The following is a 17,884-nucleotide window of genomic DNA, read 5'->3' on the forward strand; positions in this document are numbered from 1 at the left end:
TGTCTAGCTACATGTCCCAATATTTGGTGGGCAGCATTATGATGGCAGATCACCTTCATTTTGCACAATGTGATTACATGCATCTAACAGCACGAAGTGTTGGCGATTGGGTTAATTAAACAACAGATAGCCATCGATACTGTCCGAACTTACAGCGACCCATAGCTTGAGGTACTGATTATGTTATATGTCATGTCCAGAGAAAGTGGGAAGATGCTGGTCCTCTTTGTGCCCATCCCTGTCCCCTCCAACCTACCCTCAAGGACAGTTTCCTGGGAACTGCTTTGCACAGAAGATATCCGAATGAACAGGGAATGATAGATATGAGACTCCTCATAGTTAGATTCTAATAATCGGTTGTGAAGATCCTTGCCTGGGTAACCCAAACCCTCAGTACTTGATTTTCTGTCTTGGGTCCTGGTCTCCTTGAATTTAACCCCCCAAAAGACCAACCCACTGCCATCTTATAGATTCCAACTCATTAGCGATTCTGTCTCGTGTCTCTGTGGTTGGCAACCTTTATCAGAGAGGATAGTCTCCACTCGCTCCCAAGGACCTCGTGGTGAATCGAACTGTTCACCTCGTATTTGAATCCAATGCTTACCAGTGCCAACCAGACTCCTACCTGCATTTAAGCCCCTTGCCATGAGTTGGCCTGGGAACTTCAAGGTCAGCAGTTTGAAAGGACCAGCTGCTCCTTGGGATAAAGATGACGCCTTCTGTTGCTGTGCCGATGTGCAGCTTTGAAAACCCACACGGGCATCCTGCCTTGCCATGAAGATTACTGTGCGTCAACCTGGCGGCAGTGAGTGTGGAGTTTTTTTCTATCTCAGAGCTCCAGGGTGTTGTAAAAGGTTAAGTGTTCACCTGTTAACTGGAGGGCTGTTGATTCAAAACTTCTTCGTACCTCAAGAGAAAGGATTGACGATATGCTTCTTATATAGTTGAAAATGGCAGCTAGTTTAATTTCATGTATTTATATTTTGGTCTAGCATAGGCCAACCATAGCAGTTGCCCTTTCCTTCAAGATTTGCATCAAGTTCTCAATGAGGCCATCCGATGAGCGAGAGTGAAAAGCGACAATAAGCCAGGAGATGGCGTGACACTGCAAAGATACATCATGGACGACATATTTCATTTTCTATACTGATGGTGACAGGCCTTAGAAACTTGAGGGAGTAATGGACAAAATTGATGTTGCCTCCCTGTAATCACTCCTGAAACAGTGCGGGTCTGACTGGACCATATTTCATGTTTCCATATAGATGAGAACCACAGGATCTTTGTCACAGAGTCTGATTAATCTTTCTGGTTCCCCTGAGATTCTGCATCCAAGCCAGCATGTGGGAGGAGTTGTGCTGGGAGAAAAGAATAAATAAAAACCAGGCAGCAGAAGTCAATGCCAGTAAAGGAGCCATTGTGGTGTGGTAGTTACGTGCTTGGCTGCCTGCTGAAAGGTGGGTGGTTCAAACCCACTGTGTGGGAGAAAGACGTAGCTATAGACAAGATTTACAACCTTGGAAATTCTTTGCGGAGCACTCTCTCCTGTCCTATGGAGCTTTTAAAAACACGTGTACTAGGAAGACCAGGAGAGGCTTCATACATGTGGAAAACACGCACATTTTTAGTTGTAAGAATTACAGCAAGATATTGGGATCATTAAGTTAAGGAAAACATTGAAAATCAAAACAACACAAACCCCAAGCTCGCTGCCCTTGAGATTCTATAGGACTCTATAGGGTCGAACTGCCCCTGTGAGTTTCCAAGATGGAAATGCTATGGTTGTAGAAAGCCTCTCTTTCTCCCACAAAGAGGCTGGGTGTTTCGAACTGCTGTCCTTGCAGTCAGCAGCCCAGTGCATGTGCACTACACCAGCAGGGCTTCTAAGGGCTTGATCACGTGTCTAGGAAGAATGGAACTGCTGATGTAATTTGTTTAATGCAAAAAAAATGGTCTTTCTTTTTTTCTTTCCTGTTTTTTTTTTTTTTTAAGACATCATAAGTAAGGTACTTATGGATGCTTTGGGTGGTTTGGACTGCAGAGATCTTCTGAAATCCAGGGAAGTTCCTTTACAAAAAATATAACCTTTCACAAGGACAGCGGAGAGATAGGCTTCCCTATAAAATTAGATGGGAAGGTTGGAACATTCTTGCTGGTCAAAAAGCCCCAGATCATAACAAAATGCAACTCACCTCAGGCTTTCCAAATCTGTATTCCTAGGATAAATCAGTGGCATTATTTTTACATCGGAAGGACAGTCAATTAATCTTTTTGAGTTTAACGACTTCAACTGGAAGAGCCCTGTTAGGTCTTGTTTGTTATTCATCAGAGGTGTGGGATAGATTTTACTTTCCAACCTTTGCCTTTTTTGTGAAGGGACGATGGATCATTTTCATTCTTGATTGGAAAATGTGAGCCGCGTTGAGGACTGAGCTACACATTTGCGTAAAAGAGAAGAAATAGATTTTGTTAAAGAATGAGCTTCTGTGACACCTTTCCCTCTCAGCTCAATCACCATTTATTAGGGAAATCTCCTCTGACCACTCAGGCTGGGGTGCTGAGCCTTTCATAAATGCTCATAGTACCAAATGTGTATGTATATTACATTAGTGATCCGCAGTTTTCCTTCCCAGTGAGATAGACTAATTCCAGTACATTCAGAAAATGTGTAAATTTTTGGCTGATTCTTTTCTCACTTTTTTCTTTTTATATTATTTTAAAAAACAGCTTTATTGGCATATAATTCATAAATCATACATTCAGTAGCCCAGTCATCTAAGAGAAGTTGTACAATCATCACCATAAATTAATTTTCAAACATTCTCTTCTTTTGTGTAGGCATTGTTAGCTCCCTGTTTCCTGCACCCTCCTCTGCCAACCCCCAGGTAATAATTAATCCCCTTACTGTCTCTATAGATTTACCTATCCTGGATTTCTACACAGAAAATCTAAAAAAAACCCAAGAAACAAACAAATAAAACCAACAACAATCATAAAATAAAAGAGAGAAAAACTTTAATTGAGAAGAAATAAAAATTTTCAAAACTGGAACAAATTAAAAATGTCTCAAAAGGGATATCAAATGAGAAGGTGTTACATTTTTTAAAAAACATTTTATTAGGGGCTCATACAACTCTTATCACAATCCATACATATACATACATCAATTGGATAAAGCACATCTGTACATTCCTTGCCATAATCATTCTCAAAGCATTTGCTCTCCACTTAAGCCCTTTGCATCAGGTCCTTTTTTTTTCCCCACCCCTCCCTCCCCGTTCCCCATCCCTCATGAACCGTTGATAATTTATAGATAATTATTTTGTCATATCTTGCCCTATCCAGCATCTCCCTCACCCCATTCTCTGTTGTCCGTCCCCCAAGGAGGAGGTCACTTGCAGATCCTTGTAATTGGTTCTCCCTTTCCAACCCACTCACGCTCCACTCTCCCAGTATCGCCCCTCACACCCCTGGTCCTGAAGGTATCATCCACTCTGGATTCCATGTGCCTCCAGCTCCCATATGCACCAGTGTACAACCTCTGCCCTATCCAGTCCTGCAAGGTAGAACTCGGATCATGGTAGTTGACGGGGAGGAAGCATCCAGGATCTGGGCGAAAGCTGTATTCTTCATCGGTGCTACATCGCACCCTGACTGACTCATCTCCTACCCTAGACCCCTCTGTGAGGGATCTCCCTTGGCCAACAAATAGGCTTTGGGTCTCCACTCTGCACATCCCCCTTCATTCACTATGGTATTCTTTTTTTTTTTTTGAATGATGCCTTATACCTGATCCCTTTGGCACCTCGTGATCGCATGGGCTGGTGCGCTTCTTCCATGTGGGCTTTGTTGCTTCTGAGCTAGATGGCTGCTTGTTCACCTTCAAGCCTTTAAGACCCCAGACACTATCTCTTTTGATAGCCGGGCACCATCAGCTTTCTTCGCCGCATTTGCTTATTCACCCTTTTGTCTTCGGCGATCGTATTATGGAGGTGTGCAGCCAATGATATGATTTTTGTTCTTTGATGCCTGGTAACTGATCCCTTCGGGACCATGCGATGACACAGGCTGGTGTGTTCTTCCATGTGGGCTTTGTTGCTTCTGAGCTAGATGTCCGTTTGTTTATCTTCAAGCCTTTAAGACCCCAGACATTATCTCTTTTGATAGCCGGGCACCATCAGCTTTCTTCACCACATTTACTTGTTCACCCGCTTTGGCTTCAGCAGTTGTGTCGGGAGGGTGAGCATCATAGAATGCCAATTTAATAGCAGAAAGTATTCATGCATTGAGGGAGTGCTTGAGCAGAGGCCCAAGGTGAAGGTGTTACATTTTAACCTAATTACTTGATTGGTTAGTTTCTTAGTGTTCAGTCTGTTAGACTCTCAATAAATGAACTTGCTGGTGAATGCATGAGGTAGTCTAGCTTTTAGCGTCCTGAAAAAACCCAAAAAGCCAAACTATGCGGTTGAAGAAAACAGTCTAAAACTGTCCACAAAGGGAATTTTCATTGAAAAGTTTCACACGAGGGTTGTTTTCTTTGGAAGGGAAGCCACGTTTTGAACTCAGACCGAGTACAGGAAGAGTTGTGGAAGGAGGCAGTGCTCTGAGATGCTTGGTGGGTGGCAGATGGAGGGGAAGGTAGCCTGGGGCCAGCCTCAGTCTCCACTCAGCTACAGTAAGTGTTCTGGGATACAGTTCTCTTTTACTGTACCATGGGAAGTTTATCTAAAAGCATAGTGTGGGTCTTTGGGGTCAGTCAGGTAAGGGTGATCAATGCCCCGGTATCGGCTCACCCTGGAAGCCTGCCTCAAAGGATATTCTCCTCTCACTGACAGCTGGTCCACAGAGCTGCATGTTGGAATTCATCTCCTGGAGAGCGGAGATGGAGGTGGTAGGGACTCCCATAACTGATTGAACTTAGTAGCCATTGAGTAGTATTTCATAATTTTATTATTTTTCATGACTTCCTCTTGGCTGGGCATTCCAGTTCTCTTACTTATCATCCTGTTATTTTTCCCCCTTCCTTCAAAGTGAATAACAATTAAAAAGGAGACATTTGCTAGGAAGGGATGTTTGTATAATAATTGTGGTATTGCTTGAGTTCTTAATTTATTTTTGAGTCAGTTTGCTCTTTGCTGTTAAATTTTGTAGAAAATTGTCCATATGACTTTTTAAATTTAGTAGTATAAAGTTTTCATCTATGACACAAAGCTGTTTATGTCTGCTGTACCTGCGTGTATGTTTAAATTAAAATTTTTATTTAACATCTTGATTTCTGCCCTTTCAATATATATTCTTTATCAATATTGGCAGGGATTCAGCAGTTTTTCTCTTTTTTTTGTTGGTTTTGGCCAAACTTTTTAATTTAGTATTCTGTAGTTGTTTAATACACACTTTAAATGGTCTTAACGGCGGAGGGGGAAAGGGGAGGCTCTTGCGGATTCTCAAGGAAATGTCAGAAAGGCAACATATTGGCCAGCATTATCTTGTTTTGGGCTTGCTGAGTGAACAGCACTTTCCTAAGCACGCATCTGATCTCAGGTTCTTCATCCTGAGAACATTTTGGGGATTTCAGTGTGAAGACACTCTGATATCGTAAAGAGCAGCAGAAAACCCAACCAACCCTTCTAAAATCTAGCTCAGTTTCTATAAGTACAATGAGTCATCTCTCCATTTTAGATGGCTAGATATTTGTGGAAGTATTGCTTGCCTCACTGGGAAGAATCAAACAGGAAGTGGCCTTTAGGAAAACTTAAAAGAGAATCACAAATACTAGTAGTACACAAGTCAAGTCTTACACACTTAACATTTGCTTGTTGAAAGCAATGTCATAAAAATCAAATAAAATTAAACAGGTTTTACTTTTTCCTCACAAAACATAAAAATTATGGGAGAACTTAAAACAGGTTTTTAAAGTAACATAATTTTTCCTTAATAGTCCTTGGGTAGTTATGACAGAACAGTTTCCTTTTTTTTTTTTGTTTCTTTGAACAGGTATTTTGGTCCAAAGTTTTGTTTGGTTTTAGTATCTGCTTCTGCCTCCCCCTCTATCAGATCGGCTTCCTCCACGGCCACCACCTCTTGGTGCTCCATGGCTTGAACTGCTGTTGGAATCACGTGGAGGAGTATGCCCCCTCTCCATGGAAGGGGGAAGCCCTCTTTCTTGTCTGCCAACCCGATCACGACCACTTGAGTAGAGATCACTTTGGCTGCTTGAGTAACTGTCTCGACTTCCACCATATCCATCCCGTGAGCTGCTGTAATCATCATAGCGACTGCTTCCACCATAAGATGGCGGGGGCCCTCGTGTAGGTGGAGCACGACGTGAGTTACCATAGCTCTCATAGGACTCTCTGTAGGAACCTCCACTTGGATGGTCTGAATAGTCACAATCACGACCATAGCCATCTCTATCACTATAGGCTCTGGAGGGATACTCACCCCGTGAACTGGAATGACCGTAATCACGATAGGTATAATCTCTTGGTGGTGGTGCATAATCTCTTGTATCACGAGAACTGGGGTAATCTCTGCTGGAATAACTGTCTTTAGTAGAATATCCATCATCTCTTGGGGACAGATAAACATCTCTACAGGAGGGCAGGGGTTCCCTTCGTGGTGGGCCTCCATAACTATCTCTTCCACGGGACACAGGTGCTCTTCCTCCCATTTCACTGCTGCTGCGCACCGGTCCTGAAGGAGCTGACCTCTTAGGAGGTGGCCCTCCACTTCGTGGTGGAGGTCCTCTTTTCACTGGAAGTGGTCCTCTGGAAGAACTCATGTTGAAATTCATGGAATAACCACCATCATCCATATGCCCCCCACGTGAAGGGGGTCCCCTGGTTCCTCCACTGCCTCCTCTTCCACCTCGAAGTCCTCTCGGGGGTCCTCTGCTTCTTGGAGGTGGTGGTGGTCCACGTCTGCCACTTTCAAATGTTGGTTTAGTTGCTTGTTCAACTTTAATTGCTTTTCCATCCAAAGACTTGCCATTCATATCTCTGGCTGCATCTTTAGCATCCGCTGGGCTTTCAAAGGTAACAAAAGCAAATCCTCTGGATTTGTTTGTTTCCCGGTCTTTCATCAGTAGTACTTCTACAATTCGTCCATATTTGCCAAACACTGCTTCAAGAGCCTTCTCATTTGTTTCTGTATTAAGCCCGCCAATGAAGAGCTTCCCAGGCCGATCGGCTTCAACCATTTTCCCCCAACGATGAATTTGTTTTGCCATTGCCCTTAATCTCCTTCGGCTGTTTTTAATCAAACAGCTAATTCAATGTAGCGACGTGAGGGCCGCTCCAAGACCCTGTGAGCCCGCCAACCGGCGCTTCCTGGCGACTCCGCAGGAGGACCGGCTACCAGTGCGGGAGCGGAAGAGAGAAGCAGCTAGCACTACTGCGCAACGAGCCAGTTTTTCTCTTTTTAAAATACAATGTGTTATGTGCTTTCTAGTAAGTTCCCTAAAGAGCCCTGGTGGTGACTGCATGGTCAGCAGTTGGAAACCACCAATTGCTCCAAGGGAGAAAGATGGAGCTTCAACTCCCAAAGAGCTGCAGTGTTGGAAACTCACGGGGCCCTCCACCCTGTCCTGTAGGGTCACTTTGAGTAAGCATCGACCAATGACAGTGAGTTTATTGTTGTTCTTCTTTTGAGAGCCATGGTCACTACATTATTATAAGATTCTTAAGAACCCGAAGACAAGATATCCAGTCTTAATTATTTTTCTCTACTATTTTTAATTCTTAAATCAATGGCATGTGCTTAGCAGGTGCTTCAGAAAGATCTGCCAGCTCATCAGCACAGCATTCAGTTATACTTATGTATTTTCATTAGATGAACAATTTTAACATCCAAATTAAAACATTTAGAGTTTTGTGGGGCTTTCTGTTTTCTTTTCTCACCCCCACCCCCAGCTGCAGCTCTTAGCAGTCTGTTATGCTCCATTTCCATGGGGCTGATTCAAAATGGAAGTTTCAATTACCAGGTTTGTGTGGGAAGAGGTGAGTGGGAGGAGAGATAAAGAGAAACAATGGGGAGCTAAAGAAAACACCGCTGCATTTTGGAACGACTTGAAAAACAGTAAAATTCAGTTGGTTCCTTTTTTTTTTTTTTTGCTGCTCTGTTTACCTAACTGTAAACTTTTCGGTTTTACCTATTAACATCCATGAGTTTTAGCAACATCCCCAAGCTGTAGGAAGAGGCAGTGATGTATTTACTCTGGCTTGTGCTAGGTCAGACGAGGCTACTGAGTAGATACGGAAGCACACTTTGTGTCTCTTTCCCCCTTCATGCCCTCCTGCTCCAGTGTTTCAGCATCTCTCAGATGAAGGGTTTCTTTCTTCGGTCTATGTTGAACACCTTGCTCATTTTTCATTCTTATCTTTTCTGTTTGGTTCATCTAGAAAAGCCTTTCTTTTTCACTAATAGGAAACACTATTCTTGCTTCCAGGATCTGACCCAAGATTACCTTAAAAATAAACCTACCCTTCACTCAAGATAATGTAATGAAAGGGCTTCAGAGCAGACATCTGGGACTCATTAGTTATAACCTCGGGCTAAATGTAATGTTAATAAGGAGTATTACTCTTTCATTTTCTCAAAATACTTGTGCATTGTTGTTGCTCATTTTCACTCTGCTGGTAATATCTGTAAAGTGTCAGGCAAATTTAAAATGCTGCTCGTAAGTGGAGGCCACCCCGGTAAAGCATGTTGGGGATCAAAACTTGTTAGTTACAACCATTACATCAGAGCGACCATTTGTCACTTTTCTTAGCGGATGAAGAATAATTGGGGACTCAGCTTTCAAGATATGTTTTCTTCTAGAGAGAAGCAGGGTACTTATTATGACTATTCTCCACATCTCTTAAGATATTGTTTATTCAAGCTTTTACAATAAGAAAAAAAATCCAAAACATCCCTGTGACATTATTTTTTTGGTTAAGCTACACCTGGTTACTTGGGTCCCAAAATATTTAAGAGGCAGGTTTCTATGAGATTGCGAAGACCTTTCTTTGTGAACATCTTTAGATTCTGACTAAAATGACTGTAGAAATAAAATGAATTCAAACATTTGACTGTCACTTAACTAGAAATTTATTGTACAGTGTATATGGATGAAAAAGAGACGCTATATTAATCATAAAATGCACTCTGAATCTACCTAAAAATTTACACCGTATCAATCAATCTACTTTTTATTTTTCTTTATGGAACGCCTTCTCATGTAGGGAGAATAGGAAGTGCTTCCCTCAGAATTGTAAATCTCCAATAGCAAAGCAGAAAGGATAACGGAAACAGCTTATACCAATACAATTTCATGCCCCGAGTACTTTTTTCATCATCTCTCCAGCATTAGCTGAAAAGGGAGAAGCAACGGTGTCATTGTGTTCATATAGAGTTACTTCTGGGATCCAAAAAAAAAAAAAAAAGAGCTTGGCAGTGTTGTGGGTGAGGTGTTGGGCTGCTAACCACAAGGTCAGTGGTTCAAAGCACCATAAACTCTGAGTGAGAAAGATCAGGCTTTCTCCTCCTATCAAGATGCACAGTCTCAGAAACCCTGGACAGTGCCCCTAGGAGTTGAAAGCCACTCAATGGAAGAGGCTTTGCTTCATTTTGATCTGTCTGCTGCTTTTGAAAAGAAAATAAACCGTAGTTTATGGCAGCAGATTTAAAGGGGGATTTGCTTTGGGCTACTGATAACCATTCCTCGGTGGTTCAGTGCTAACCTTCTTTGCTTTTCATTTATGAGATCTGGGCTCAATTCCTAGTGAATGTTCTGCTTACACAGCTAATGTCCCTCTGTCTTTGTGGCCTTGAATATTGCTGTGATGTTGAACCTGTTTCAGTGGCATTTGCAGACTAGAATGAACTAGGAAGGAGGCCTGATTATCTGTTTCTGAAAAGTAGCCAATGAAATCCTATGGATCACAAAGGTCAATGAGCATGGAGATGCCAAAGTCTGGGGAAGGCAGCTAGCAACCACTGATATCTGTTATTTCGTGTCTTCAACACTGGTTGAAGCATATTGTCATCCCAGAGAGCAGTCTACTGGGGATTATTATGTTGGTTCTGTGAATCTGGACCTTCTTAATGGACTGTTAGAATGAAGATAGGATAGGGATTTCCATCCCCCACCCTTTTTTTTATTTTTTGGTAAATATTTTTTTAAAATACTTAAGAAAAATCAATAGATAGCTAAAATATTTAACATACTATGTAATATTTTGTATCAGTAATTTAAAAGGCTAATTAATGTTTTAAAACATTTTATTAGGGGCTCATACAACTCTTATCACAATCCAAACATATACATACATCAATTGTATAAAGGCACATCTGTACATTCTTTACCTTAATCATTTTCAAAGCATTTGCTCTCCACTTAAGCCCTTTGCATCAGGTCCTCTTTTCCCCCTCCCTCCCCGCTCCCCTCTCCCTCATGAACCCTTGATAATTTATAGATTATTATTTAGTCATTTCTTGCCCTATCCAGCGTCTCCCTTCACCCCATTTTCTGTTGTCCATTCCCCAGGGAGGAGGTCACATGCAGATTCTTGTAATTGGTTCCCCCTTTCCAACCCACTCACCCTCTACTCTCTCAGTATTGCCCCTCACACCCCTGGTCCTGAAGCTTTTTGGTAAATCTTAAAGCAGTTTCTTCCCTCTATTCACCCACCCTCTGTCACTGATATCTCAGATCAAGGGGTAGATTAATTCTTTATCAAATTGGAGCTCCGACCATACCTGATATGGATGTTTAAAAAAGGAAGGCTTCAGCATCGGCTACCCACACAGGCTACAACGTGCTCCTCACTATTGCTGATAAATCTTGACAAGATAGGTCTGTATAGTATATATTCTGCCAGTTTATTATTAGGAGAAAGAGGCATAATTTTTCTGGTTGCCCTGAATTTAAATGTCTTTTCATTATACTTATGGCTTACTTCTGACTACAGATGGTACAAATAATGCATTTAGATGGGTTATTTGTACCCATCACGACTGAGAAAATTATTTACCTATTTAATGTTGTGATGATGACTAGTGAGTTTCTAATTATAGTATTAGGAGCAAAAGGATGAAAATTTAGGGCACTTGGTTATCAGAAGCTTTTCAAAATTTAACAGAAGTCTGAAGAAAATAAAATTAAAAGTATATTCATAATTAACCATAATACTTTAAGATAAAATACATTTAGGAGAAAGCCCTCTCATCTTCCATATCCACAAATTTATGGCTTATATGAGTTAATTGAGTACACGTGAATTTTATATTATTTGCCACTTTTTAAACTCAGTCTAAAACCAAAGAAGGGCTGAATGTCAAGTTCTATTTCATTACTAGGTTTAGTATTGTGACTTTGAGGTCTTTTGCTCTGTTCCTGAATTATCATTAAAATATATTATAGGGTCGGTTATCTGTAGATTCACAGCTGTAGAAGAGAGGGGAATAAATTCATTTAGAAGTTTAGAAATTAAATTAAGAGAAGTTATCATTTGAAATATCTGGAGAGTTTATTCAGCCTTGGTGAGTTCAATTTCAGTGCATTTAATGAAAAGTCAAAGGTGGATTCATTTAGTTAAGGCCATCAGATAAAGAGGCAACTGTTTCTATGTGAAGAGACTTAAAGTGTGAGTGGAGAATGACTTACAATTAACCTCTTGGTTCTATTTTAGCAAAGAGGCAGACAAAAGCTATCTAGAAGTGGTTAGTAAAGAGAACATCACTGACAATTCTGACATCTGCGTATCCTAAGGGATGGAGTTTGAATATGCTCTTTGGCTATGTTATTTGAATATACTAATAAAAATGAATATAGTACTTTGCTGGAGTGAGAAACAGGCTGATTCAGTGGTGCTGAGACTCAGGATAGAGGAATTTTATGTAGCAATGAAAAGACACACAAACATACAGCAACAAGTTACACAGCATACGTTTATCTCTGGACTGTAAACGCTTTCCTTACATGCCCATCTGAACTCTCCCTTCCCACTCCCACACCTTCTCACTCCCACTAGACACCTTTCTAATAGGAATACTTAGATTCTGTATGAATGTTTTGTTGTTGTTTGTATATCCTTTGAGGAATATAGACTTATAAGATCGAGGGCAAGACATTTAGCTTCAAATATTGGTGACTTCTACTGATTTGATAACTGCCTGGTGCATGATATTCTTATGACCTTCAATTTATATCTTATTCTATTTACCTTTTTTTGTCCACGACCAACTTTAATATTCATAGATATCTGTCTTATCTCCTATGAACCAGTAGCCCTCCATCCAACTAAAATATATCAGTGATATGCAAGATAATTTATTACCATACAGCATTGTTATTATGCAGAATTTGGGAATTCATAAGTCCACTTATCCTCAATACATCAAAAATGTACTGAAATAGTCTGTCAGGCTGCCCTTGGCGCCTTGCCTTGTGGAACTTTGGTCCTCAAGAAAAGGTGGTAGAACAATGGGAACCAAGCCAGCATCTGAAATTCCAGCCCTGCCCTATCAGTTAATGTGCTTGGCTGTTCTCTAGACAGCTGCATCATCATCTTTCCTTGTTTCTCTGTCTCAGACTCTGAATTCTTGGCTTTCTCATTGCTTCCTATCACTTGACTGTGATATTCCTCATATTCTTTTTCCCTGCAATTGAGCTTCCTGTTTTTTTAGTCTCCATCTTTCTGAACTGGTTACTGCATGAATTTCTGCTAGAATGTATGCTTTGCAAGAGGAATGAATGTTTTTTGATTGTTTTGTTCAGTGTGATGCCCTAGAGGTGTATGGGCCGATGGCAGGAACTCTATAAATAAATATTTGTTTATTGGAACACTCTGACTTTTGTCTCATTTTACTTTCCTCTCTCACCTGCACTTGTCCCTTTTTAACATTAAGTATAGTTTGCTGAGGTTGAACTTCTGTGAGGATGATATATATAGTTTCATATTTTTCAAATGCATTGTCTATACAAGTTAGGTGTGATTCAAAATTTTTACAAGGCATTTATCTGAGACCCAAAATGTTGAATGACTTTTGGGTTAAGAGAAACATAACAAAGCTAAATTTATGTCCTCACAATTTCTGTTTAAACATTCCTTTAATAATAGGGCACACTATTAATGTGCAAATTCATAAGTACGTCTCTGTGTAGCATGGCCAGGCTTTAAGTCTTTGTAGTTTTAGCCTAGTAGAATTTGAAGATAAAATCAGATTTGTATTGCCCTTCTACAAGGCAAAGGCTTATGTTTGGGGCAATAAAAGTATAGTGTACCTAATGAAATATAGTAGGCTCCCAAAGTCATCTTGATTGAGAATTATCATAGAAAATTTTTCTTTGTTTCAAGGCAAAGAAAACTTAAAATACGATTAATAACACATTCATTAACAGTAGTAGAATGATTCATAAATTTGAGGGGTAGCTGCTATCCTCTTTTTGTTTTAAGTAGAAAGAATACGACTCCACAAGGTGATGAAGTTTCAGGCATTTCCTGCTAGGTCACCCGATTACCAAGCTGATACTAGAAATGCTTGCTCCAGTCCCGAGTGCAAAATTTTTCTCAATCTGAACATGTGTTCTCAGTGTTAGGTACAATTGCCTTGCTCCGGGTTCATAGCCAGCCCGTGTACAACAGAGTGGACCGCAGCCCAGTGCTCTTGCTTCCGCACACTCGTTCCTATGTTTGAGCTCATTGTTGTAGCCCCAGTGCTGGTCTATCTTGCATGCCATTCCTCTTCCATACGGACCTCTTACTTTACCACACATATTACTGTTCTCCAGAAACTGGTCCCTCCTGATAATATAGCCAAAGCAGAGTCCAAAATACATGAGCTGAAGTTTTGCCATCCTTTCTTCTAAAGAACATTTGGCTGTACTTCTAAAATAAACCTGCTCATTCTTCGGGAAGTCAATAATATAGTCAGTATCCTTTGCCAACATCATAACTCAAATGCAATTCTTCTTCTTTGGTCTTTCTTAATCATAACCCAGCTTTTGCATCCATTTGAGGCAATTGAAAGCACAAGGTCCTGGGTCAGGTGTATCTTAATTTTATAAGTGACATCTTTGCTTTCCAACACTTGATAGTGATCTTTTTTTGGTAGCAGATTTTCCAAATGCAGCGAATCATTGGTTCTTGATCGAATGAGCTCTATAGTAAGTCTCATTTTATATCAATAGCCTCTCGTGTGATGAATTCAGCATTATTGCTGTAGCTGAAAGTTTATTCCCACACTACTTAAAAAATATACCTAAATGATAGCTGCAGCATCAATGAATCATACTTTGTCTTTCCTGTCTACTATAATTTTGTGTTTCTACTTTCAGAATAGAGCAATTCATAATATAGTCTGAACTCAAATTGCAAGAGGCACGGGGCTTCTGATCTGAAGTCTTGGGCAGCAATGGCTTATAATTATTATCTGTAGCACCACCATCATAGCGAAGGCTGAACCGCTCCCCTCTCAACAAAGGTAATTTGACAAATGACTTCCCTACCTTTGTCAAACCATTGCACAGCGGAATGGTATGCTTCTGAAGTCCTTCCAAGTCCAGGTGGTTGTTGATAGGCGCTGTCCAGTCAATTCCAACTCACAGGGAGCCTACGTTTAGCAGACTGGAACACTGCCCAGTCCCAGCTACTGTGTTTGAGCCCATTATTGCAGCCACTGTCTTCATCCATCTCATCCAGGATCTTACACGTGTTTGAGGTCTTTCTCCTTTACCAAACACGATGTCTTGTTTCCAGGAATCTCCTGAAAACTTGTCCAAAGTGCACGAGACAAAGGTCATCTAAAGAGCATTGTGGCTGTCCTTCCGAGACAGATCTGTTTGTTCTTTGGGCCATCCAGTGCACCTTCAGATATTCTTCACCATTACTCAAATGCACCAATTCTTCTTCGGTCTTCCTTATTCAATGTCCAGATTTCATGTGCACATGAGGTCATTGAAAATATCTTGGCTTGGGTCAGCTGCTCCTTAATCCTCAAAGAGACATCCTTGCTCTTCCACATTTTAAAGAGATCTTGTGCAGATGATTTACCCAATGCAATGTGTCATTTGAGCTCTGTCCACTGCTTCTGTGAGCATTGACGGTGGAGCCAAACAAGACACAGTCCTTGGCAATTTCAATCTTTTTGATGTTAACTTACCTATCAGTCCTGCTGTGAGAATTTGAGTCTTTTTATATTCAATTTTACTCCACACCGAAGGCCACACTTCTTGATCTTCATCAGCAAGTGCTTCAAGTCCTCCTCACTTTCAACAAGCAAGGTGGTTTCACCTGCATATTGCAGATTCGTAATAAGCCTCCTACAATCCTGATGCCTTATACTTCTTCCTGTAGTCCGATTCTTGGATTGTTTTCTCAGCACACAGATTGAATAAGTATGGTGAAAGGACATAATCCCGGGGCACACCTTTTAAAAAATTTTCAACTCTGCAGAATTTCCTTGTTCTGTTAACACTTGCCTCCTGATCCACGAACAGATTTTGTAGGGCACAATGAAGTGTTCTGGAATTCCCGTTTTCCTCCATGTTCTCCATAGTTGGTTATGATTCACACGGTTGAATTCCTTTGCATAATCAAGAACATACAAGTAAACATCTGTCTGCTATTCCTTGCTGCGAGTCAAGATCCATGTGACATCATCAATGAAATCCCAGGCACCATATCCTCTTCTGAATGAAGCTGAATGGCTGGCAGTTCCCTGCCAATGTACTGCTGCCACCGTTGTTGGATTATGTTCAGCACAATTTTATTTGCAGTGATATTGTGTGATAATTTCCATATTCTGTGATGTTACCTTTCTTTGGAATGGATACAAATATGGATTTCTTCCTGTCTGCTGGTCAGAACCTGTCTTCCAAGTCTCTTGACGTTGACCGAGTGCTTCCAGGGCCTCATGTTGGAATGCTTCAGTTTGTGGTATCCGACCGGTTATTGGAGCCTTCTTTGGGGCTAATATCTCCAGCACAGCTTGATCAGCACCATTCATGCTTGATCATGTGCTTGCTCTCGCAATGGCTGGAGGTCGACTCGTTCTTTTTGATATAGTGACTGTGTATTTTTTCCTTATTCTTTTGTTGCCTTTTCCCCCTTCATAGTTTTCCATAAAACTTTTCGTATTGCCACCGGAAGCTTGATTTTTTTTTCTTTCAATTTGAGATATGTGGAGTGTTTTCTTCATTTTTGGTCTTCTGGCTACTTCTGGTCTGTGAACATTTTTTTTATGACAGTTAACTTTGTCTTCCAAAGCTACCCTTTGAAAATTTCTGTTCAACTTTTTTGCTTCATCATTTCTTCTAGTTGCTTCAGCTACTCTGTGGTGAAGAATAAGTCCAGGTAAACATAAACAATTGATTAGACATGTGTTTTTTGAGCCCATGGAGTGATAGTAATAAAACTTGTGCCTTATTTAAACAAGATGGCAAATAATAGTTTATTTAAGGGGAACAAGGTATGAGGGGTTTCTTCTCTGAACCCCTTTGTTAGGGAAATAAAGTGCAACCTTTCACTGGGCATTTTCTTGTATCTCCACATATTCTCCTTCAGCAGAGTTTTGGGTCGGAACAGCCATGAAACAGCGCATGTGCTGTTTGAATTCGCGAAGCTTGCCCTCCAGAGGATGCTGCTCTGTTTTACGTGCGGACCACATGGCCCAACACAGAACTTCAAGAGCAGATAGTTTTATGTGCCATGAGGTATTGCAGTTACTGGCTAGACTGCTTTCTACGTGGCTTTTATCTTTTGAATCAGTGGGTTCTGGAAGAAGCCAGCTGTGAAATTACAGATGTTTGGCATGTCTGCATTGACATTGTAGCCTGCAGATGCCCAGAAGAGCGACTTTCTTACATGCTGTGTGTGCGTGGTGTCTGCAGGTGCTGCTAATTTTTCAGGCAAAGATGTGTTGGGATGAGTAAACATGACTCATAATGGGGAGAAGTGTATTTGCAAACAGCTCGCAGTTGGCCGTGCAGACTCTCACGCAGCAATGATCGCATTAGAGACGGTGATGGCGTGTTTCCGTACCGGCCATTCCAGCCTTCTCCCAGGCTGTCCATGGAACATCAGCATTTTATTCACTTATAAAACAATGAACACTGTAGAACACAGTTTTTTTTCTACCTAACGTATTGAATAGTGCTTTCCTCATCTGTAGTTGCTGATGAATAATGACAGTGAGACAAAGAAGCCTGCTTACCTAATGATCTTCACCATCCCGCTGACAAATTTCTCCTCTTCAGCCTGGAGGAATTTGAAGGATTTGATCTTTTTAACGGCCTGCTTCCTGGGCAGGAATATAATTCTCTTTCGGCACAGACCGTGCCATTGTGTGGTTGTCCCCTCACTGTCTGATTGTGTCTGGCACATCACAGGCGCTTGGTAAATATCTCATCAGAACATGATGATGTGACTTTTCTGTTAAATATATTTTGTATATTAAATATTGAAAAGTTGACTCTTTATGTGTGGTATGTCGGATACCTTTCCATTAGGAAATTCTCACTATGTGCAGTCGTGCCACAAATGAGATTTTTAGAAGCTGAATCACTAGGGAAAATGGGTCATCTTGGTGACAAGCCTTTATCTTTTCATTGTATTTCGGGACAATACACAAACTTTTTCCTTTGACATTCTCCTACAATATAGTATCTACCAGCAGCCATCGGTTTCTTATACTGTGGTGACTTACATTTTGCTCGGATATTGGAAGCTTTGCCAGTGATATTTCCAAACAATTCATTCATTATAGTGGGGAGGTTTCAGCCATGCTTACAAAATAAAACCGAGGGGCCTGATAATTGTACTTCTCAACATTGCCCCACGTGCTTGCTTTGGACAAGCCATTGGGCAAGGCCAGACACTGTAGCAAGACATTGTGCTTGGAG

At 41.0% G+C, this 17,884-nt stretch overlaps 2 protein-coding genes across 2 annotated transcripts in view; one reads left to right on the forward strand and one right to left on the reverse strand.

The window, feature by feature from the left end:
• KCNH5 (potassium voltage-gated channel subfamily H member 5) overlaps positions 1-17,884 on the forward strand; it is a 359,954-nt gene that overhangs the window by 187,619 nt on the left and 154,451 nt on the right. The gene's annotated exons all lie outside the window — the stretch shown is intronic.
• LOC142426010 (RNA-binding motif protein, X chromosome-like) lies at positions 5,787-7,398 on the reverse strand. The gene has a single exon (XM_075531495.1). The coding sequence runs from the start codon at positions 7,226-7,228 to the stop codon at positions 6,023-6,025; it is 1,206 nt and encodes a 401-aa protein (XP_075387610.1). The 5' UTR covers positions 7,229-7,398; the 3' UTR covers positions 5,787-6,022.

This window comes from Tenrec ecaudatus, chromosome 14 (assembly GCF_050624435.1).
Source record: "Tenrec ecaudatus isolate mTenEca1 chromosome 14, mTenEca1.hap1, whole genome shotgun sequence".
In the NCBI taxonomy this organism is placed as follows: domain Eukaryota; kingdom Metazoa; phylum Chordata; class Mammalia; order Afrosoricida; family Tenrecidae; genus Tenrec; species Tenrec ecaudatus.